Source organism: Heterodontus francisci, unplaced genomic scaffold (assembly GCF_036365525.1).
Source record: "Heterodontus francisci isolate sHetFra1 unplaced genomic scaffold, sHetFra1.hap1 HAP1_SCAFFOLD_43, whole genome shotgun sequence".
Taxonomy (NCBI): domain Eukaryota; kingdom Metazoa; phylum Chordata; class Chondrichthyes; order Heterodontiformes; family Heterodontidae; genus Heterodontus; species Heterodontus francisci.
In genome coordinates, this window is record NW_027141852.1 from 10,535,921 (window position 1) to 10,560,666 (window position 24,746).

At 47.7% G+C, this 24,746-nt stretch overlaps 1 protein-coding gene and 1 non-coding gene across 2 annotated transcripts; one reads left to right on the top strand and one right to left on the bottom strand.

The window, feature by feature from the left end:
* The first annotated feature begins 1,433 nt into the window (after window positions 1–1,433).
* Window positions 1,434–16,813, top strand: LOC137364970 (histone H2A-like). The gene is made up of 3 exons (XM_068027842.1): window positions 1,434–1,802; window positions 2,718–2,771; window positions 16,790–16,813. The coding sequence occupies exons 1-3, from the start codon at window positions 1,434–1,436 to the stop codon at window positions 16,811–16,813; spliced, it is 447 nt and encodes a 148-aa protein (XP_067883943.1).
* On the bottom strand, window positions 5,108–5,190 carry trnal-uaa (transfer RNA leucine (anticodon UAA)). Its single transcript has one exon. It is a non-coding gene; the product is annotated as a tRNA-Leu (tRNA).
* Window positions 16,814–24,746: the final 7,933 nt, after the last annotated feature.

Below are 24,746 nucleotides of genomic sequence, written 5' to 3' on the forward strand. Positions count from 1 at the left end.
TGCACAAATGATATGAATAAAATACATATTGTGCAAAAGAAAGCAGCTTTCCTGTCAACACACACCTAGTCTCAAGGCACAACTTTCCTGTGATCTTGTCATACCCAACTTCGCTCTATATCTTCTGACACACACACTTTACAGTCTGTCATTTCCAAAAACAAGCATTCTAAAATCAAAAGACCTTTTGTTTATTTCTCCTTTCTTTTCATTTCTCCTCTATTCTTCTCAATCACTCCCTTCAACAGTCCTATTCAGATCAAGGTGGAATGTGAATCGTGTCACAACTCACCTGACACTATTATTACCCTTCTTTTCTCTTGTCTCATTCAATGGGAAAGTTTTATTCACCAGTCTGTTGCTGTTTTACACACTTGCCATACCATCTGGTATTGCATCCATCTGAATTCTGTGCTTTCATGGCCTTATATTTCTTTTCCACTTCTGGATGGTTTGTTTGCTTCAGTTCCATTCAACCAGGCTGGACCACAGGGAAGTTTAGAACCTTTGCCTTGGATGGGTCCACGTTGATCCATTACATTCAGAATCACCTCATTGAAATAACTCCATAGTACAACTACAGTAACGACACAGCATCTGCTTCAAACACTCCTCCACATTTTATCTGTTCTGACCGTCAACACCTCCAGCTCTTTTGTTTAAGTGGAAACCATCAGGTGTGTATAGGCTCCTTCTATTCTGAAAGCTGTAGCACTGGTTCAGGGAGTTCAGCCCTGTTTCTCCACTCGAAAGGATCAGCCATGCTTGATCTGCCTCGTATTTTCCTTTTATTGCAACGTTACAAGACCTCCAATCCTCTGGCACCACACCTGTATCCAGTGAGGGATTGGAAAATGATGGTCAGACCTTCTACTATTTCTTCCCTGGCTTCATTCAACAGCCTGGGGTACATTTCAACTGGTCCTGATGATTTATCCACATTCAACGATGCTCATCCCATTAAGACTTCCTCTCTCCTTAAGTTATCACGTCCAATACTTCACACTGCTCCTCCTTAATAACAATATCTGCATCACCCTCTCATTCGGGAAAACAGTAAAGTATTCATTCAGGATACTGGCAACATCTTCCACCCCGATACAAAGGTGACATTTTTGATCTTTTATGTGCCCTGCTGTTTGCTCAGTTGCCTCTTACTCTCATGTTTTGATGCAACATCTTTGGGTCCATTGTTATTTTGTTGGTCCATGTTCTTTCCTGCTTTCTCTTTGCTCTTCACCGCTGCTCCCAAACGCCTCCAGTTCAGTCAAAACACAACTTATCAGAAGGGGGATTCGAACCCACGCCTCTAATGGAGAGTGCGATTTAAACACAGCGCCTTAAACCGCTCGGCCATCCTGACTGCCGGCGATATGCTATCAATGCTAAGGAAATTATTCATTCTTTGTGAAAGTATTTGTGAGATTGTGGAAATGTCTGGAAGAGGAAAGACCGGCGGGAAAGCTCGGGCCAAGGCCAAGTCTCGCTCCTCCCGGGCTGGACTGCAGTTCCCGGTGGGCCGTGTTCACAGGCTCCTGAGAAAGGGTAACTATACTGAGCGTGTGGGTGCCGGAGCCCCGGTCTTTCTGGCTGCTGTGCTCGAGTATCTGATCGCTGAAATCCTCGAGCTGGCCGGCAACGCGGCCCGGGACAACAGGAAGAACCGCATCATCTCCAGACACCTGCAGCTGGCCGTCCGCAACGACGAGGAGCTCAACAAGCTGCTGGGAGGGGAGACCATCGCTCAGGGCGGGGTGCTGCCTAATATCCAGGCCGTGCTGCTGCCCAAGAAAACCAGCGCTCAGAGCTCCCAGAAAAAGTAAAGCGGCCAAAATGTCATCTAATAAACCAAAGGCTCTTTTCAGAGCCACCCACAGTCTCTGTGAAAGGGCTGGTTACTGTCAGGAGGGAATCAGAGATGGAGTTATTGTAACAGTGGATTGACCTGTTTCACATCTGTCCAGGTGTGTTTTCAGTTCCCTCTCTGGATTTCGCTCTGTTTCTCTGCTCACATATCTCCCCCTCTAGTTAAGTGAAGAAGTGAACGACAGGGTGTCAGATTCAACAATTTAATAAATCCCGCTGCCTTAGATTTGATAAATCCCGAGATTATCCCGGTACATTAACGGGAACTGGTTCGGAGCTGATGAATTAATTTAAAAATGGAAGTGTCCGGGTTAATTCTCTGTTTTTCATTTGGACAGTTTGAATTGTGTTTTTTTTTCTCTCTGGTGATCTGAGCGCCGCTTCTCAATGAGAATCTGCTCCCGGAACAGAGTAAATGCAGGAAGGAAGAGGCCATTCGCGGGCTGTGTGTTTCTCTCCTCACCTGATCTGTTTAGACCGCACTGTTCCCAGAGGACGGAATCAGTGAGAGTTGTGCACACACAGGAGCTGAGTCCATTGCAGCGCTTTAATATGTGCCTTCCCCCCGGCCCTCCCTATTCTCTGGACACAGAGCTGTCTGCTTCCCCCGGCGGCGGGATAGGGTCGGGGATTCTCTCCCCGCAGTGTCAGGGTCTGCAGCCCCGGGGAACTGGCGGTTTCAGTCAGAGTGACCGAGCTAACTTACATATCCTGTGTACTGATCTCCAATGGATTCAAATATTAGTGAACTCATTGGGTAATGTTTGTAAATAACCCTCCTGTGAACGGACCCGGCTCCATTAATGCCTTCCAAATAAAACTGGGATCCATTTCTTTTCCCCAAATGCCAGCTAACTGATCCCAGGAGCAGGGTTGAGATTGTGCTGAACAGCAATGAGTCTCCGGTAATGCTGCTTTCTAAATTCCAGATCAGCTCTCAGTCCTACAGGCCTTTCGGGAAAGTGATGTGACAAAACAGAAACCATGTGACCACCCCTCCAATCTAATGGGTTTGATGATGAACAGAGATGGCAGCTCTTTCCTTTGCTGGTTTGGTGGCTCTGAAAAGAGCCCTTGTTACACTTGTTACTGAAGCTGGGTTTTAGGTGCGTTCCCCGCGGATGCGGCGTGCCAGCTGGATGTCTTTGGCCATGATGGACCGGGATCATTCTGGTGAATCTGCTCATTTTCCGGCAGAAGCATCAGTCGCTGTTTGAACTGTTTAAAGTCAGGGATGTATAAGCAGCCAGAAAGTGAAGGGCAGTTCATTGCTCCCTGCAGCATTATCCGCCTCTTTCAGGAGAAAGGATCAGAAACCGCTCGTTTCTGTCAGTCCCCGAGAAGCCTGTGAGAAGCGGTTAGTCGCTAATTTGTTCCTTTTACAGAGAGGAAGCTGATATTTGTCCCGTTTTAAATTGCTGAACCGGACCTTCCTCCCGCCGCTTACAGTTAACAGATTGACAAATGAAAACGATTCCTAAAATCGCGTCAGGATTTTGTGACGGTAAATACAGTAAAACAGAACATAAAATGAGAGGTTTTAAAATTGTTGCCTGAAAATTGAAATTTTCCATCACTTCAATTCCTTCCTGCTCTGGAATTGCCGGGCTTTTTCCAATTGGAAAATCTAAGCCAATGATAACTTCTATTTACTTATATGTGATTCTCCTATTGGTTAAGAATTGGATTGAGAAGCGGGTGACCAATCAGAGACAGAGTCAAACTGTGGGGATTCCAGGCCCCCAGTAACTGAGCTGAAACTTTTCAGATTGACAAACCCTGGCAGTAGCTTCACACATTGGACACTTCACACTGAGTCATTCAAGGGCTGTTGTGAGAGAAGCTTCAGATCCTGTCATTACTCTCTGACTCATTATTCATCTCGAACCAAACAATTAGTAAATGTGAAGCAGTGAAGAGACTTTTCACTCTCACTGCAGAATGTGTCATCTGGGGAAATAAGGAACTATTATATTCGGAGATTCCAGGTAAATTCCTCCCTGAACAAATCCATTCCTAACATTCCCGATCACAGCCTATCCCAGCTCCCGTTGTCACCCGACTCCAGCTGAATTGGAGAAACTCATGTGTTGGGGTTTGAGTTGTGAGGTGGGGTTTCTCCGCCAGTGTTACTGTCTTACAGACTCTCCCCCTGAATTTGTGAACTGAGACTGCACCGAACACATCCCCAGTTAGAGTGAGGGCCGGATATCCCTCTGTTTTATTACAGAGAGTGGGGAAAGGGCTGGGTGGAGGGGAGTCACCAGGGATCCTGGATTTACTCCAAATCATTTCCATGTGGAATCTGCAGGCGGGGCCGGGACAGGGATCATTTGATCAGGGGATCATCTCTTTCCTGAGAGATGTGGGTGGCTCTGAGAAGAGCCTTTGTGTTCAGATGTTTACAAGTTTCCCGCGCTTTCACTTCTTTCCAGACCCTGCTTTCTGAGACTTCGCTGCTTTCGGCTTGACCTTGCTCTTCCATGTCTGCACTTTCTTCAGCGCCTTTCCGCCCGCCGCACTCTTGCCTTTTTTGACCTTCTTCGCAGGAGACTTTTTCTGAAGCACTGCTTTCTTCACCGCCCTATTTGGCGTTACCGCCGCCTTGCTGCTCGTTTTCTTGGCTGTTACTTTCTTTCTTGTCACTTTCTTGTCTGCTGGTTTCTTCACTAAAGATTTCTTGTCGGCTGGTTTCTTCACTGAAGATTTCTTGTCTGCTGGTTTCTTCACTAAAGATTTCTTGGCTGCTGGTTTCTTCACCTTCTTTCCCACCTTTCCCTGGGTTTTCCTTCTTGCTGATTTTGAAGGAGCCGGAGGCGCACTGTCCCTTGCTCTGCACCAGGGAGCCTTTGTTCACATTCCTCTTGATACTTTGCTTGATCTGGGTCTTGAGCTTCTCCTGAGCGGTGGCAGACCTGCAAGGAATCAACTACCAGCTAGCGTATAAAGCGAGACCAAGGCTCAGGGCCTTCAGTTACCTGGAGGGGAGTCGGAGAGGCAGCGGATCCTGTGAGGAACCACAATCCAGGAAGGATGAGAAGGTCATTGTCAGGGTACAGAGGAGATTAAGTTAAAGATTTACCAGTTTATAAGCAAGCGCAGAGCCAAGGAACGGTGCTGGGGCAGATCAAATAATAGGAAGCTGTGATCAGTTGGAAGGCAAGAGTGATGAAATGACAGAAGAGATGATGGTGCAAGGCAAAAGTCAGGGAAAGAATAAGTAACATTTTGTTAGCACAGATACCAGGAGTGGGGTTTGAACACACGCAGACACATGTCTATTGCATCTTAAATCCAACGCCTTAACCACTCGGCCATCCTGGCACATTAACCCTCCACTGAAAATGAAATTTAATGTGATCCGGGTGCCATCTGGCCTTTTACAATCTAAAGTTATGACTCCTCTCCCATGCTAAATTGGACCCTTCATTATTTATGAACCTCAATCGGATCACCCCTCAGTCTAGGTTTCTCTAAGGTGTAGCGTCCCAACTCTTTTAGTCTAACTTGATAACCAAGATGTCTTATACTGGGAATTCGTCGAATGTCTCTCCTCTGTACCCTTTCCAAAGCCTCAATATCACCCATCATGTGAGGAGACCAAGACTGGATACAATATTCCAAGTGAGTCCTGACCAAGGTTTCATAAAAGGACAAATTCGGGACATCTCAGATACTGAAGGAGTCCGTGTCCAGAAGCAGCAAGACCTGGACAACATTCAGACTTGGGCTGCTAAGTGGCAAGTAACATTCACACCACATAAGTACCAGGCAATGACCATCTCCAACAAGAGAGAATGTAACCATCTCCCTTTGACGTTCAACAGCATTACCATCGCTGAATCCCCCCACCATCAACATCCTGGGGGTAACCATTGACAAAAGCTTAACTGGACCATTCATATACATACTCTGGCTACAAGAGTAAATCAGATAGTGGGAATTCTGTGATGAGTAACTCAGCTCAAGGCACGTGGTGAAATGCTCATTCGGAGAGCTGGAGAAATGGACTGGTCAGGTGGGCAGAAAAGTGGCAAATGGAACTCAACTTGGAGAAGTGTGAGGTGATGCCTTTGGTGAGGTCAAACACAGCAAAGGAAGACACAATTAATGGGTGAATGCTGAGAGGTGTAGAGGAAGTGAGGGACGTTGAAGTGAATGTCCACAAATCCCTGAAAGTAGCAGGACAGGTTGATAAGTTGGTTGAGAAGGCTTATGGAATCCTTTCCTTTATTAGCCGATGTATAGAATATAAGAGCAGGGAGGTTATGCTGGAACTGTATCAATCATTAGTTAGGCCACAACTTGAGTTCTGTGTGCAGTTCTGGTCACCTCATTCCAGAAAGGATGTAATTGCACTAGAGAGGTTACAGAGGAGATTTATGAGGATGTTGCCAGGACTGGAAAAATGCAGCTATGAGGAAAGATTGGATAGACTGGGGTTTTTCTCCTTAAAATAGAAGAGGCTGAGGGGAGATTTGATTGAAATGTACAAAATTGTGAGGGGTCTGGATAGAATGGATGGGAAGGGTCTATTTACCTTAGTAGGGAGGTCAGTGACGAGGGGGCATAGATTTAAAGTGATGTGTTGAACAATTAGAGGGGAGATGAGGAAAGGTTTTTTCACCCAGAGGGCTGTGGGAGTCTGGAACTCACTGCCTGTAAGGGTAGCTGAGGCAGAAACCCTCAACTCATTTAAAAGGAGTCTGGATGTGCACCTCAAGTACCTGAACCTGCAGGGCTACGGTCCAAATGCTGGACAATGGGATTCAGCTGGGTGGCTCGTTTTTTGGCCTGCCTGTGCTGTAAACTTTCTATGTTCTATGATTCTATGCAGACACAATGGGCCGAATGGCCTCCTTGTGCACTGCAATAATTTTGTGATTTTTGACTCTCCAAAACTTGTCAACCATCTACAAGGCACAAACCAGGATGAGTGCAGCACCAACAATACTCTAGAAACTCGACACTGTTCAGGACAAAGCAGCCACCTTGATTGTCACCCCATTCACCACCTTAAACATTCACTCCCTTCATCACTGACACACAGTGGCAGTAGTGTGTACCATCTACCAGATGCACTGCTGCAACTCACCAAGGCTCCGCAGACAGCACCTTCCAAACTGAAGACCTCCACCACCTTGAAGGACAAGGGCTGCAGATGCATGGAAACACCACCATGTGCAAGCTCCCCTCCAAGTCACACACCATCTGATCTGCAAATATATCGCTGTTCATTCACTGATGCTGGGTCAAAATTCTGGATCTCCCTTCCTAACAGCACTGTGGGTGTACCTACACCACATGGAGTGCAGCAATTCAAGAAGGGAGCTCGCCGCCATCTTGTCAAGGACAATTAGGGATGGGTAACAAATTCTGGACTTGTCAGTGTCGCTCACATCCCATGAAAGAATATGCCTCATCTTCTACTCAATTGTCCTCTGAATGCAGCCCAACCCCCTATTTGCTCCAGCTATCACTTCACAGCATTGCTGCTGTACCTTTGGAGATCTGTGTACTAGAACATCCAGATCTCTGCTCAAAATTATTTTCTTTTTTCCACCTACTTTAATGTTTTTCCCTGAAGGGTGTATGAATCTTGAGCATTCGCCCTGTCCACATGAATAACACTGCACTTACCCAAATTAAACATCATTTACCAGTCATGAACCCAATCTCCCAACACATAAAGATCAGCCTGAAACAGTCGAGTATCGTCTACAGTCTGAACACTCGCACAGATCTTCAAATCATCTGGAAATTTACAGATGGTGCCCCCTACACCTACCTCCAGATCATTAATAAAAATAATAAAGAGCAACAGTCCCAACACACATCCCTGTGAGATACCATTGGTGACTGGTCCCCAAACAGATCCAGATCCATCTGTAACTACTTTCTGCCTACGTCCTGCCAGTCAGTTCCCAATCCAGATCAATATATTACCACTGATACCAGGGACTTTAATCAGATAGAGAAGCCTCTTGTGTGGAACCTTATCAAAATCTTTTGGCTGAGATCTGCTAATTGAACACAGGCCGGGGATGAGGCCTAGGCCTGTCCTGCTTTGTGTGTGGGTCTCAGGACCACACAAGGTGAGATCAGCTCACTGAGCACAGGCCCATCCTGCTCTATATGGTGCTCAGTACCTCACCAAATGAGAATAACTAACACACCACAGGCCATGGAGCCTCGGCCCATCCTTCCCTGATTGCGGTTCAGTGCCAACCAGGTCAGATCAGCTAAGTCAACACAGGCCGGAGATGGAACCTGGATCTTTCCTGCTCTGGGGACTCCGTACCATACCAGGTGCAATGAAGTAAAATACCACAGGCCGGGGATGGAGCCTGAGATTTCCCTGTTCTGTGTGGGGCTCTGTACAACAACGTGTGAGAAGAACTATCATCCCTCAGGCTGAGGAAGGAGCCTGGGCCCATTCTGTTCTGTGTGGATCCTACCACACTGATTGGGATCAGTTAACACAACACAGGCCATGACTACAACCAGGCCCTTTCCTGCTCCGTGTGGCTCAGTATCACACCAGGTGGCATCAGCTAACACAGCACAGGCTGGGGCTGGGGCTGGAGCCTGGGCCCGCCCTGCTCTGTGGGCTCAGTAACAACCCGTAAGATGAACTTTTTTCAAAAGACTTCAGTGTATTTAACTCTGTGTCCAACACTGTGAGGCAGCTTTCTGTGTTTATAAAGAGTGTAATTTATTGACTGGTCTCTTGGATCTTGGAGCAAACAGGGTGACAGACAGAGGTATGTGTGCAGAGGGTTTGGAGGTGAGCTCTGATTCCTAACCCTTTCTGGATTGTGAGGAATAAAGAATGAATGAGAGAGAGAGAATGTGGGAGAAGGGATGATGGAAGAATTTGTCCGTGAACCTGATTAAAAGTGGCTCAAACGCAAGATAATATTAAGATATCAAGAGCAGAACATTAACATAATCTGAGTTCCGCGATCTGGTCGGGTCCCATTCCCCTGAAGTGAGGAATGAACGGGTGGGGAAATTCCGCCTGGAGTTATATTTGTCTCCAATGAAGATGAGTTCACAGTGAGGCTGGAATAGCTCAGTTGGGAGAACACTAGATTGAAGAACCAAGATACAATCCCTGGTTTCATCAGTTTTAATTTGGTGTCTCCTTCATTTTAAGTAGAGAGAATCAGAGGGAGATTTTCCACTCTTGACCCCATGGGCTGAATTTTAAACTAACGGTGCGGCTCTCGGCAGAGGCACCGGAAGTGGGTGCCGTCACCACACGAGTGAAATGTGGCCGGCCGACCCCGATCACGGAGCAGCCGACCAATTAATGAAGGGGAGGCATGGGGCCCATGTAAACAAGGACCAGAGGTAGGGAACGAGGCACCGATGGCACCGACATCTGACACAACGGCAGGCGCTGGCACCATATTTAAAGGGCTGCCAGCCCTGCATTCACTGCTGCCTGGTTTAAAGGAGTGTCTTCCTGAGAGCCCTCTGCTGCCCCAGGTCCCGTTCTGCTGCCCCAGGACCCATTCTGCTGCCTCTGCTGTCCCAGAACCCGTTCTGCTGCCTCTGCTGCCCCAGGATCCGTTCTGCTGCCCCAGAACCCGTTCTGTTGCCCCAGAACCCGTTCTGTTGCCTCTGCTGCCCCAGGACCCGTTCTGCTGCCCCAGGACCCGTTCTGCTGCCTCTGCTGCCCCAGGACCCGTTCTGATGCCTCTGATGCCCCAGGACCCGTTCTGCTGCCCCAGGACCCGTTCTGCTGCCTCTGCTGCTCCAGGACCCGTTCTGCTGCCCCAGGACCCGTTCTGCTGCATCTCCTGCTCCAGGACCCGTTCTGCTGCATCTGCTGCCCCAGGACCTGTTCAGCTGCCTCCGCTGCCCCAGGACCTGTTCTGCTGCATCTTTTGCCCCAGGACCTGTTCTGCTGCCTCTGCTGCCCCAGGTCCAGTTCTGCTGCATCTGCTGCCCCAGGACCTGTTCTGCTGCATCTGCTGCCCCAGGACCTGTTCTGCTGCATCTGCTGCCCCAGGACCTGTTCTGCTGCCTCTGCTGCCCCAGGACCAGTTCTGCTGCATCTGCTGCCCCAGGACCTGTTCTGCTGCATCTGCTGCCCCAGGACCTGTTCTGCTGCATCGGCTGCCCCAGGACCTGTTCTGCTGCCTCTGCTGCCCAGGACCCGTTCTGCTGTCACTGATGCCCCAGGACCCGTTCTGCTGTCTCTGCTGCCTGATAGGTAAGGAGCTGAATGTGAGCCTGCAGTGACCATGGTCCAATGGTTTGGTGATGCCTTCCTGCAGGTTCGCCTCCAGGTGACAACAGATAGGTGGAAGATCCTCTTCCCCAGGGATGTGAGGTGGAGACCTGTCCACCTGACCAAGCAAAGCTGCTTTGAGATAGTAGGTGAAGTCAGCAGCCGTGGGGTCACCCCCAAGACATGGATCCAGTGCACGAAGTGGGTCAATGACCGGATCCGGGCTGCTCAGGCGCAAACTCAAAACACTTTGGACTCTTTGGACATTGCGCATGGCAGAGTGAGAGGGACTGTTTGGTGGAAAGGGAGTGACCACCCAGTCATGTGTATTGGGGAAGTACAGCAGGACATGCTGCCTGAGGCTTGGCTGCATCTCGGTGGGAGGTGCACATCAGTCATTGTATAAACTCACACAGTCCCTCGAGAGGGGCCACATGCAGGAGGAATATGTGTGTCCACATCATGGACTGCTGGACTATCACCATCAGAGATATTGGGTTTGTCCCCGCTGGGAGACTAACTTTGTTGATCATAGTGGCTGCAGGAGAAGACAGCCCACAATCGGAAAGAGCATGTCAAGACTGGCAGTGGATGCCTTATCTCCATGTCCTCATCCCGATGGAGGAGGAGGCCATGGAACAGGCCGGGCAGCAAAGCAGCTGCTCCATAGCTGATGGAGAGACAGGGACACCTACCTAAGAGAGTGAGTGAACATCTCCTGGGGCACAAGGGAGCATCCGCTGCAAAGGAGCCACACTGCTCATCTGTTCACCACTGCATCAATGGAGCTGCACAGTAGGGGTGGTTGGAATGTCACGATGGGCAGACCCTAACCCTTCAATGTCCCTGTTTTCACATGCAGGCTAGGATGAACGACAAGAGCGAAGAGCTGGAGAGACTGTGGGACAGCCAGACACCTCTGAGGAGGAGGAGGGAGCCTCAGATGGTGCACCATCACCTTATTCCCCTGCACCCTCCACCAGCACAGAAACCCTCACTCGGTGGGTATCCACTTGCTGTTAGATCTGGGCACACAAGCTGGTGAGCACGTCACAGACAGGCCCGGGCAACTGACGGAGGCTGTGACAGCCGAGGCCACTGGCAGTTGGAAGTCTGTGGGAGGCCAGGCCCATGCTGAGTCCCAGGCTGATGAAGTGCCTCTGGTGTCACCAGCAACACGGGAAATGCTGAAGCTGCAGCAAGAGGTCAGGCAACATCTGGCAGAGTTGCCAGAGGTTATGTGTACCCAAGTTCGGATGATGGAGGAGTCCATCCAGGCCTTGCATGCTGTACTGTCTCTGATGGGGGTGTGTCTGGCTTCCTTCCTTGAGAGATTGGTGACTCTGATGGAGAGCCAGATCCAGCCGACCAATCAGTGGCTGCCGGAGATGCGCGCAGACTTGCACTGCACCGCTTTGTCCATGAGCTCCATCCAGTGGTGACAAGGAGAGAGGGGGGATGAGGCACCTGAACTCTCCACCAGGTCCACATCCCTCTCAGGTCAGCAGGGAGGTACAAGTGTGTCTTATAAGGGGGAGGAGCAGCTGGCTGCTACATCTGGGGGCCCCTCTCAGGGTGCTCCTGGTGTGGACAGTAGCTCCAAAGCCCCTCTGTCAGTGACACAAGTGATGCCAGTGCCTGCCTCCATCATCCTCGATGACAGAGGGGGGTCCCTGTACCTGTGCAGGAGGCCCTCAGTGTGCCGGGGCCCTCCAGGCCTCAGGCAGCAAGAGGACGGCCACCAATGTCATCCCAAGCCATGGGGCAGCAAGGTCAGCAGCCTGTCTCCACCTCAGCTGACAGAGCAGGGGGAGCACCACGTAGGAGCACCCGGAAAAGATTTAAGAAGAGCACCTAGATTCACTTGGGTTCATGTTGAATGTACATTCCAGATGGATAGGGTTGTGTTTGGTGTCACACGGAAGAAAGAAATGATGTTCTCTCACTATGTCTCCTTCCTATTGTTGATGCCCTTTGGGACTTCATTTAAACCCTTCCTCCCAAGGGGCTGGAAGTGAGGGACCAAGCCCTGAGTTCACAAAGCTTCGGCCTTGTCACTGTGCGATGTGTACCTGGACACTGCAGTGCAGAAGGAAGGAGGCGACAACAGGGCTGCTTAAAGCTAAGACTTTTTTTGCTGTGGTTCCAGAAGGTGGTAAGGCTCAAAGGAAACTTGAATGTATAAGGGTGTCTCATGTCTCCCTTGTGTGTATCTCATGGCCCCTTTCCTACTGTGCCTGAGGTTCTTCATCTGGCACTGCTTGGGCAGCATCCTCCTCCACATTCTCATCATCAGAGGAGACATCACACTCCACGATATCCTCACTAGTCAACACCTCGCCCCTCTGTAATGCCAGATTGTGCTGTGCACAGCAAACCACGACGATATGCGAGACCCTCGCCGGGACATACTGAAGGGCTCCACTGGATCGATCTAGGCACCTGAATCTCATCTTCAGGAGACCAATGGCCTCCTTGATGGTCGCTCGGGTTGACCCGCAGCAGGTGTTGTACCTCTCCTCTGCATCCGTGCGTGGGTTCCTCACAGACGTCAGTAGTCATGTCCTCAGTGGGTAGCCCTTGTCTCCAAGGATCCATCTCTGAAAGCGGATGGGGCCGCGGAAAGGTTCTGGCACCTGGGAGTGCCTTGGTATGCAGGCGTTGTGGCTGCTTCCCGGGATTTGTGCACACACCTATGGGATCCATTTGCAGTGGTCGCAGACCAATTGCACACTGAGCAAGTGGAAGCCCTTCCTGTTGAAGGCTGCTGGCTGGTCTGCAGGAGCCTTGATGGTCACATGGGTGCAGTCAATGACACCCTACACCTGGTGGAATCCAGCGATGGCCCCGAATCCTATAGCTCTCTCAGCTTGACTGTTTGGATCAATGTGCACATAGTCACTGGCCCTCCTGAACAGGACATTGGTGACCTCCTTGATGCACTGATTCACTACAGACTGTGAGATTCCACACATATCTCCAGTGGATCCCCGCAATGATCTGGTGGTGAAGAAGTTCAGTGGCACGGTGACCTTCAGTGACACTGGCATCAGGTGCCCACCAAGTCGCATGGGGCAAAGCTGCATCATGGCAGAGAGATCAGTGACGACCTCCGTGGAGAGGTGCAGTCTGCGGAGACACTGTCACTCGGACATCTGCAGGTAGTTGAACCTCGGCTGACGTGTTCCTCTGCCTCCTTCTCCAGCCTCCTGTTCGAGGCTGGCCTTCCTGTGGGCCCCCAAGCTGCTGTGGTGCCCCTGCTGGTGCCTGCGCCTCCCTCCCTTCCTCTCTACTCCTCCTCCTCCTCCTCAATGGGAGCCTCGAATGAGGCCCATGACAGGTTGCCCCTCCCTGAGTGCAAGGCCTTCACAGTAAACAACACCCAGCCACATTTACCTCATTTGTCATCCTCAATAAAGTGGCACTGCCCCAATGGCACCCTGGTGTTGTTCCCTCTGCAGAGCTGGCACATTGGCCCCCACTCCTGACAGTGTTTCCCGATGCCCTTTCCCCTCCACCCTTGCTGCCAAGTGACGCTGCCTCACCCGATAGCTTCCCAGTGAAGCCAACACTCAGCTCCCACCTCCCAGTTGCCTCCTTTAACCAGGCGAGGCTCTGAAGCCCCGTGGTTCCCGTGTGCTATTAGTTCAATTGGATCCAGTGAATAAAATTGCTGACAATTGGATTCATAAATACTTTAAATGCCTTCTTGCCGTGTGGATGTGCGAAGTCTGCCCTCCATGTCAGCCGCCGACAGAAAAATCCGGTCCAATGTCTTCCATCCCTATTTTATACACCCCCCTCCCCCTCCCCAGCCTCCATTCCCGTCTCCAACGGTCCCTTAAAATTCTGGCCCATGTCTCCAAGACTAATGGGAGTGAAACCACATCTGCTCCTTTGACTGAACAGGGAGAGCTGCTCTCTCTGTGTTTAAAGTGAATGAATCTGATCTTTACCTTGTCTTACTGGAACTCTCTGGAAATGTCTGTTTGAAAATGTTTTCCTGTTTTATTAATGGAGCAGAGGAGCAGATGTGAGGTACTGTTGAACAGAGAGGTTTGGAAGTGGGTGAAGGGGTGGAGTGACGGTGGGAGTGAGAGGTGCAGTGAGTTGGCCATTCTCAATAGAGTGTCAAAATGAAGGTCAGAGGAACAGACCAGGCTGGAAACACAGAAAGAGCGAGGAGAAGCTGGTGTGAAAAACAGAGATTAAACAACGGGCTTGTTCATTTGGTTTGGGTCTGGTGTTTAGAATACCCGGAATCTGGGTTCACTTCCCTTCCAACTCAGCGAATTGTACCAACATTATCTTCATAAAACCATGGAATGATACCCAAAGAAGGAGACCATTTGGTCCATTGTGTCAGTGCTGTCTCCTGTAATCTGTCCATTTTTCCTTCCAGTATTTATCCCAATTGCTTTTCAAAGTTACGACTGAATCTGCTTTCAAGTCCTGATCAGACAGTGCATTCCAGATCACAACACATCACTGTATAAAAAATCATACCTCATTTCACCTCTGGTTCTTTTCTCAATCACCTGATAAATACATCCTCTGGTTACTGACCCTTTTGCCACTGGAAACAATTTCTCCTTATTTAACTTATTGAAAACCTTCTTGATGATGTCACATACTAGACTGCCAGTAAAACTGAAGCCCATGGAATAAAAGGGACAATGACAGCATGCATATGAAGTTTGCAGACTGATAGGAACACAGGAGCAGGAGTAGGCCATTCAGCCCGTCGAGCCCACCCTGCCATTCAATATGATGATGACTGATCATTCACATCAATGCCTTTTTCCCACACTATCTCCATATCCCCTATGTCATTTGTATTTAGAAATCTGTCAATCTCTGCTTTAAACATACTCAATGACTGAGCTTCCACAGCCCTCTGAGGTAGAGAATTCCAAAGATTAACAACCCACTGAGTAAAGAAATTTCTCCTCATCGCTGTCCTAAGTGGCTTTCCCCTTACGTTGAAATTGTGTCCCCTGGTTCTGGACTCCTCAACCGGGGGAAACATCTTAGCTTCATCTACCTGTCTATCCCTTTAAATATTTTGTAAGTTTCATTGAGCTCACCTCTCATTCTTCAAAACTCTAGAGAATACAGGCCCAGTTTCCCCAATCTCTCTTCATTTGACAGTCTCGCCATCCCGGGAACAAGTCTGGTGAACCTTCGTTGCACTCCCTCGATGGCAATGATATCCTTCCTTAGGTAAGGGGAACAAAACTTCACACAGTATTCCAAACTGCAGACCAACCAAGGTTATATACAAATGAAGCAAGACTTCACTACTCCTGTACTCAAATCCTCTTGTGATCGAGGCTAACATATCATTAGCCTTCCTAATTGCTTGCTGCACCTGCATGTTAGCTTTCAGTCACTTATTGACAAGGACACCCAGGCCCCTTTGTACATTCACACTCTTACCATTTAACAAATAATCTGCACATCTGTTTCTCCTGCCAAAGTGGATAACCTCACATTTTTACACATTATATTTCATGTGCCACTTTCTTGTCCACTCACTAAGTCTGTCCAAATTCCCTTGAAGCCGCTTTGCATCTTCCTCACAACACACATTCCCACCTAGTTTTGTGTCATCTGCAAACTTGGAAATGCTACATTTGGTCCCCACATCCGAATCATTGATATATATTGTGAACAGCTGGGTCACAGTGTGGTGGTGAACAGTTGTATTTCTGTCTGGAGGAAGGTTTACAGTGGGTTCCCCATGGTTCCTCATAACTTCAGTTATGTGCAGAGACTGGAAAAGCTGAGGTTGTGCTCCTTGGAGCAGAGCAAGTTCAGAACAACTTTGACAGAGTTAGAATCAAGGAATCAAATGGTTACAGTACAGAAGGAGACCATTCAGTCCATCATGTCCATGACAGCTCTTTGCAAGAGCAGATCAGCTAATTCCACTCCTCTGCCCTTTCATTGTAGCCCTGCAAATTTTCTCTATTCAGGTGTTTATCCAATTCCCTTTTGAAAGCCACGATTGAATCTGCCTCCAGCACACTCTCAGGCAGTATATTCCAGATCCGAACCACTCACTCTGTCCCACACCCCTGGTGCCATTGCAGAAAATCTTTTCTGTTCATTTCATCCCTCATAAATAATTGAAATGAAATGTTTGTTCGGAAATGCACAACATAAAAAGGAGAGAGAAATAAATGCTGAGTAAAATAGAAGTCAATGTTTGGAAGGTAAAAAGAGCAAAAGATGTAACTTTTATTCTGGATGAGTGAGAGGAATATATCACACTTTGGGGCTTTTGCAAGAGGATTTACTGATGAACCTGGGATTTGAGAGGAAGCTGGTTCATGGTTTACAGAACAAATTCAGTCCCTGGGGTGGAGGCAACAGCTGCACCGTCCAATAACAGACAGGATGGGGACACTGTCTCAGGCCCAGTGAGCTCAGTCGATGAAAGCATGAAACTCTGAATCTCAAGTTTTTGTGTTTGAGCCCACGGTGGGTGTTTTCTATTTCCTTTTTAGACTGATTTTACAGGCGTTATCCAGCTCTGAATTCCTCGGCAGAGAGTTCAAGGAGTGTTTGAAATGAGATTCAAAAGCAGTATGAGAAAGTCTCTCCTTGATTCAGGGCTCTTACATCTCTGCAGCTACTCACTGCTGAAGATTGAACTTTTTCTCATTTCATTCTCAGCTCATGGTCAGTGTGGACCCATGAGACTTCTGGCTGTCTCCCACTTCACAATCCATCAGTGCTGAGAAAGCAATGGGGAATATTACTCACATGTTACAATGTTTTATAAATACTTGAATGTATTTCACACTGTGTCTAACAGTGTGAATCCCCCCTGGGAAATCAGCTCACCAACACTTCAACAGAACATTCACATAATGTGAGCTCTGAGATCTGTTCAGATCCCATTCCCAAGACCTGGAAAGTGGGATTGGGCTGGATCACTCTTTTTCAGCTGGCACACACACGATTGCTAAATGGTCTCATTCTGTGCCATAAATTTTCTCCATTTTCTATGTTGCATGAAGTGAGGTGTGATTGGGAGGGGCAATTTCACCAGGGTTATATTTTCCACCAAAACAATGACACAAGGGATACTTCACATTTTTATTCATTCATTCATGCGATGTGGGCATCGCTGGCTAGGCCAGCATTTATTGCCCATACCTAGTTGCCCATGAGAAGGTGGTGGTGAACTGCCTTCTTGAACCGCTGCAGTCCATGTGGGGTAGGTACACCCACAGTGCTGTGAGGAAGGGAGTTCCAGGATTTTGACCCAGCGACAGTGAAGGAACGGCGATATAGTTCCAAGTCAGAATGGTGTGTGGCTTGGAGGGGAACTTGCAGGTGGTGGTATCCCCTGCATTTGCTGCCCTTGCCCTTCTCGGTGGTATAGGTCGCTGGGTTTGGAAGGTGCTGTCTAAGGAGTCTTGGTGCATTGCTGCAGTGCATCTTGTAGACGGTACACACTGCTGCCACTGTGTGCCGATGGTGGAGGGAGTGAATGTTTGTAGATGGGGTCCCAGTCAAGTGGGCTGCTTTGTCCTGGACGGTGTTGAGATTCTTGAGTTGGAATTGCACCCATCCAGGCAAGTGGAGAGTATTCCATCACACTCTTGACTTGTGAATTGCAGATGGTGGACAGGCTTTGGGGAGTCAGGAGTCATGGATGAGTGAGAGGAATATATCACACTTTGGGGCTTCAGTAAGAGGATTTATTGATAAACCTGGGATTTGAGAGGAAGCTGCTTCATGGTTTACAGAACAAATTCAGCCCCTGGGGTGGAGCCAACAGCTGCACTGTAATTACTCACCTCAGGATTCCAAGCCTCTGACCTGCTCTTGTAGTCACGTTATTTGTATGGCTACTCATGGTAACCCCCATGATGTTGATGGTGGGGGATTCAGTGATTGTAATGCTATTGAATGTCAAGGGGAGGTAGTTAGATTATCTCTTGTTGGAGATGGTCATTTCCTGGCACTTGTGTGGTGCGAATGTTAATTGCCACTTATCATCCCAAGCCTGTGAGACTGAAATAGCTCAGTTGGGACTGTGTTAGACCGAAGATCCCAGGTTCAATCTGGGGTTTTGGCAGTTTTCCTTTATTCTGCATCGCCCTTTGGTTTTGACTCTTGAGCTGCACAATTTACACTGAAATTATTTACCCAACTCTGAAGGTTGGATTGGAATAGAGAGATATCAAGGATGGGAAATATTTACATTGTCAGCTTTAGCTTATTCTCTATCTCCTTGTGTCCTTTTCCCCAGTTTTTGAATCTTTCGGGGCCGGGTGAACATTTGATTTGCTGCATATGTCCCAAAGTGAAGCTTTTTCCACATCTCTGGGCGGTCAGACTTGCTCTGTCTGTTTTTGTTGCTCGTGACCATTAACGAGAACAGGCCACGAGTGCAATGTTTATCAGCAAGCGGAAGATAATTGGAAAGAATTCTGTGTTACTCCAGACCAGTGACAAAGATGCAATGGATGTTATTCAAAATAAATTCCCTTTGAAATTTTATGTAAACTTGTTTGCATCTAAAAGTTGGATTTTAAGTGTAACAAAAATGTGTCAAATTAATGACTGACCATGTGACAGCGCACATGGGGATCAAATCCACAGCCTTGTTGTTATCAACACTGCGTCCTAACCAACTGAACAAAGCGGCCTATAGACAGAGCCAGGTATGGGTTTGAGCCGCACGCTGGGCGGTTTGTGTTTTATTTCTCACACTGGGTGACAGAGCGATTGTACAAACAATGGACACATCACATCCCTGAAACATTGTTCTGATATAAAACAGTGTGAAATAAGAACTGAGCATGGAAATGGAACGGAACCAGAAATCAGGACTTTAATCTATTAAAGTTGATCTTGAAATTCAACCATTCACTGAACATTCCAATGGATCGAACTCTCTTCTGATATAAAATCCAGGATTTTTTTTTTAAGAATTAGTATATTACAGCGCAGTACAGGCCCTTCGGCCCTCGATGTTGCGCCGATCATCTGACCTACACTATTCCATTTACATCCATATGTCTATCCAATGACCACTTAAATGCCCTTAAAGTTGGCGAGTCTACTACTGTTGCAGGCAGGGCGTTCCACGCCCCTACTACTCTCTGCGTAAAGAAACTACCTCTGACATCTGTCCTATATCTATCACCCCTCAACTTAAAGCTATGTCCCCTCGTGTTTGCCATCCTCATCCGAGGAAAAAGACTCTCACTATCCACCCTATCTAACCCTCTGATTATCTTGTATGTCTCTATTAAGTCACCTATCCTCCTCCTTCTCTCTAACGAAGACAACCCCAAGTCCCTCAGCCTTTCCTCGTAAGACCTTCCTTCCATACCAGGCAACATCCTAGTAAATCTCCTCTGCACCCTTTCCAAAGCTTCGACATCCTTCCTATAATGCGGTGACCAGAACTGCACCCAATACTCCAGGTGCGGCCTCACCAGAGTTTTGTACAGCTGCATCATGACCCCGTGGCTCTGAAACTCGATCCCCCTACTAATAAAGGCTAACACACCATATGCCTTCTTAACAGCCCTATTAACCTGGGTAGCAACTTTCAGGGATTTATGTACCTGGATACCAAGATCTCTCTGCTCATCTACACTACCAAGAATCTTCCCATTAGCCCAGTACTCTGCATTGCTGTTACTCCTTCCAAAGTGAATCACCTCACACTTCTCCGCATTAAACTCCATTTGCCATCTCTCAGCCCAGCTCTGCAGCCTATCTATGTCCCTCTGTACCCTACAACACCCTTCGACACTATCCACAACTCCACCGACCTTCGTGTCATCCGCAAATTTACTAACCCACCCTTCTACACCCTCATCCAGGTCGTTTATAAAAATGACAAACAGCAGTGGCCCCAAAACAGAACCTTGCGGTACACCACTAGTAACTAAACTCCAGGATGAACATTTGCCATCAACTACCACCCTCTGTCTTCTTTCAGCTAGCCAATTTCTGATCCAAAGCTCTAAATCACCTTCAACCCCATACTTCCGTATTTTCTGCAATAGCCTACCGTGGGGAACCTTATCAAACGCCTTACTGAAATCCATATACACCACATCCACGGCTTTACCCTCATCCACCTGTTTGGTCACCTTCTCGAAAAACTCAATAAGGTTTGTGAGGCACGACCTACCTTTCACAAAACCGTGCTGACTATCGCAAATGAACTTATTCTTTTCAAGATGATTATAAATCCTGTCTCTTATAACCTTTTCCAACATTTTACCCACAACCGAAGTAAGGCTCACAGGTCTATAATTACCAGGGCTGTCTCTACTCCCCTTCTTGAACAAGGGGACAACATTTGCTATCCTCCAGTCCTCCGGCACTACTCCTCTCGACAATGACGACTTAAAGATCAACAACAACGGCTCTGCAATCTCCTCCCTGGCTTCCCAGAGAATCCTAGGATAAATCCCATCTGGCCCAGGGGACTTATCTATTTTCACTCTTTCCAAAATTGCTAACACCTCCTCCTTGTGAATCTCAATCCCATCTAGCCTAGTAGGCTGTATCTCAGTAATCTCCTCGGCAACATTTTCTTTCTCTACAGTAAATACTGACGAAAAATATTCATTTAACGCTTCCCCTATCTCCTCTGATTCCGCACACAACTTCCCACTACTATCCTTGATTGGCCCTGTTCTAACTCTTATCATTCGTTTATTCCTGATATACCTATAGAAAGCCTTAGGGTTTTCTTTGATCCTATCCGCCAATGACTTCTCGTGTCCTCTCCTTGCTCTTCTTAGCCCTCCCTTTAGATCCTTCCTGGCTAGCTTGCAACTCTCAAGCGCCCTAACTGAGCCTTCACGTCTCATCCTAACATAAGCCGCCCTCTTCCTCTTGACAAGCGCTTCAACTTCTTGAGTAAACCACGGCTCCCTCGCTCGACAACTTCCTCCCTGCCTGACAGGTACATACTTATCAAGGACACGCATTAGCTGCTCCTTGAATAAGCTCCACATTTCGTTTGTGCCCATCCCCTGCAGTTTCCTTCCCCATCCTACACATCCTAAATCTTGCCTAATCGCGTCATAATTTCCTTTCCCCCAGCTATAATTCTTGCCCTGCGGTATATACCTGTCCCTGCCCATCTCTAAGGTAAACCTAACCGAATTGTGATCACTATCGCCAAAGTGCTCACCTACATCTAAATCGAACACCTGGCCGGGTTCATTACCCAGTACCAAATCCAATGTGGCATCGCCCCTGGTTGGCCTGTCCACATACTGTGTCAGAAAACCCTCCTGCACACACTGGACAAAAACAGACCCATCTAAAGTACTCGAACTATAGTATTTCCAGTCAATATTTGGAAAGTTAAAGTCCCCCATAACCACTACCCTGTTACTCTCGCTCCTGTCGAGAATCATCTTCGCTATCCTTTCCTCTACATCTCTGGAACTATTCGGAGGTCGAGAGAAAACTCCCAACAGGGTGACCTCTCCTCTCCTGTTTCTAACCTCGGCCCATACTACCTCAGTAGACGAGTCCTCAAACGTCCTTTCTGCCGCTGTAATGCTTTCCTTGATTAACAATGCCACACCCCCCCCCCCCTCTTTTACCCTCTTCTCTGTTCTTTCTGAAACATCTAAATCCCGGAACCTGCAACATCCATTCCTGCCCCTGCTCTACCCATGTCTCCGAAATGGCCACAACATCAGGATCCCAGGTACCAACCCATGCTGCAAGCTCACCCACCTTATTCCGGATGCTCCTGGCGTTGAAGTAGACACACTTTAAACCAAGTTCTTGCTTGCCAGTGCCCTCTTGCGTCCCTGTAACCTTATCCCCTACCTCACTACTCTCAACAGCCTGTACACTGGAACTACAATTTAGGTTCCCATTCCCCTGCTGATTTAGTTTAAACCCCCCCGAAGAGCACTAACAAATCTCCCCCCCAGGATATTGGTACCCCTCTGGTTCAGGTGAAGACCATCCTGTTTGTAGAGGTCCCACCTACCCCAGAAAGAGCCCCAATTATCCAGGAAACCAAAACCCTCCCTCCTACACCATCCCTGCAGCCACGTGTTCAACTCCTCTCTCTCCCTATTCCTCTCTTCGCTAGCACGTGGCACAGGCAACAACCCAGAGATAACAACTCTGGTTGTTCTCGCTCTAAGCTTCCACCCCAGCTCCCTGAATTTCTGCCTTAAATCCCCATCTCTCTTCCTACCTATGTCGTTGGTGCCTATGTGGACCACGACTTGGGGGAACTTGAGCTGCTGTAAAACATAACTGAGCCTGATGCGATTTGAACACGCAACTTTCTGATCTGGAGTCAGACGCGCTACCGTTGCGCCACAAGCTCACAGATAAAGCAAAGTGTTCCATTCCTGGCAGATTTACTTCTTGTTTAGATTCAGTGATTGAAATTAATTCAATCCTCATCTGACCTCCGCTCTGGAAAGGCCTGCCACCCGACCTGAACCCGACGGGACCCGTGTCGGGTTCGGGTCGTGTCGGGTCGCTCTTCCGGGTCTGGATTTCGGGCTCGGGTCAGGTCGGGCCAGGTTCGGGTCGGGCTGGGTCCAGGTCGGGCTGAGTCCGTGTCGGAAACTCACAGTAAGTATTACATTTAACTCTGCTGGGAAGTTGAGTTTAATAAGTGTCAAAAGTTGAAAAGCCAACCAAAGCTGGGAGTCCGGGTCATCAAGGAGGGAAACTCTGAGTCTGCTCAGTGAGCAAGTGAGCATCTCTATGACGTCATTGCGCTCATGCTGCAGCTTCCTGTAGATTCGGAATCGGGAGGTAGATAAAGTGAACATTCCAGTGGTCGGGTAGTTTGGGCGTGGGAATAAATGGAGATACTCGGGCCGGGTCGGGCTCGGGTCCAATGTGGTTCTGTCGGGTTCGGGTCGGGTTTTTTTTCCTGACCCGAGCAGGCCTTTACCGCTCTGTCAGTTCAGTGCCTTATTTAAAATATTACTTGGAGTTCTGTTTTACAGGGTCTCGGCTGTTTAAGTATTTCCCAGATCCACTACTCTGATTAATCAGACATTTTGCTGCTAACTGCTGCTGCTACAATTGAAATGTAAAAAAGAATTTCCAGTGATCTGCAACCAATGGACAAATACATTTCAGAAAGATAAAGCTCATTCACCAATCCACAAATGTGTCTTTCTGCTTATATTTATAAACAACTCCTTCTCTCCACTATGAGAACTATACAATCACTACAGTTATTTGAAAGTTAGTATAAGATGTTCCACTTCATCAATTTTAAATCTGCAGCAGGTATTTTCCAGAAAACTTCTCTGTTGGAACCTCAGTCCCATTTAGATTGAAAGTGGACAATTAATGTATTCACTTGTTCATTGTGGACAGGTGTCTGACTTGGAATAAATCTCATTAACTTTCAATGAGGTGGCAGTATTTCTGTGCTCCCATTTTACACAGTCTGTCCTGTTCATGCACCATGTTTTTATTCTCCTCTCCCATTCTCCACAGGATACAGGTTACAAGCATCATCAATCGAGCTGTTGAAAAGCATTGGAAGAATCTGGTCACACAGGTATTGAAACATTCATTATCTGCCATTTTACAAGTTGGTTGCTTTAAACACAGTACAATGTGCAATCATCTTGAAAAGAGATTCTATTCAATATCCAATACAAATTGAATTACAAATCTGACAGACAAACACAGGAGAACAAGTGATGAGTGAACACAAACCTCATGGTGCTCATTTTCAGATTTATTGCAGTCATTTTACAAAACAAGTGAAAGAATATGACAGTGAAATGATTTGGAAAGTAGGTGTGACTTTTGTTGGTGCCTTTCTTTGCTCTGTTGGTGAAACTTTCTTGCACCTGACTCCTGTTCATGTCTCTGTTTCCTCTATTGAATGAGGAAGGAGGTATTTGATCAGAAATCAGCTGGATTGTGTACCTTTGAGAGGGGATTTCTGCACCGTCAGGGCTGGAAACAGGAGTAAGTGAAAGACAATGTATGGAGTTTGATTTTGTACAGAGGGAGAGCAAATCTTACATGGCTGTGAGATATTTGCCTGGATTTTGCAGCCCAATAGTGGTGAACTCTGAGACTTTCACTGCTATTGAGGGTCTGAACAGCACTGCAACTGCCAGTACATGCACACACTAACACCAGCATCTGGAAGTTGTGGTGGTGAGAAATGTGCTTAGAAGGAGCCTCTGATCATAATCGCACCAGCCCACTCTTTAAAGTGACAGGGACCTGTAGTTCAGCAATTTGGGCTCATTACCCACAACGTACCCTGATTTTTACCTGGGTTGGATTAAAGCCGGTGCCAACAGGCTCAGGGCCTGCTCGGGAAGGACTTTTCTGTTGACACAACAGCTCCACTATTCCAGGAAGACACCGGCAGCAACAGGGATCAACTTTCAGAGGGAGTTCAGACATTTTAAATGTTGTATTTTGTTTCTTAATTGTATGTAACTTTTTAGCAAGGCCTTATCAGAGTTCTTAAATTTACATCTGACTTTTTATTAACAAGATTGAAGTGCTTTTAAAAGATCTCTAAATATATATGACTTTTTATCGAGATTTACCTGGCTTCTTTGTAAAGACTCGAGCAAGATTGAAATGACTTTTAAAAACTAAATCTTATCCTTTA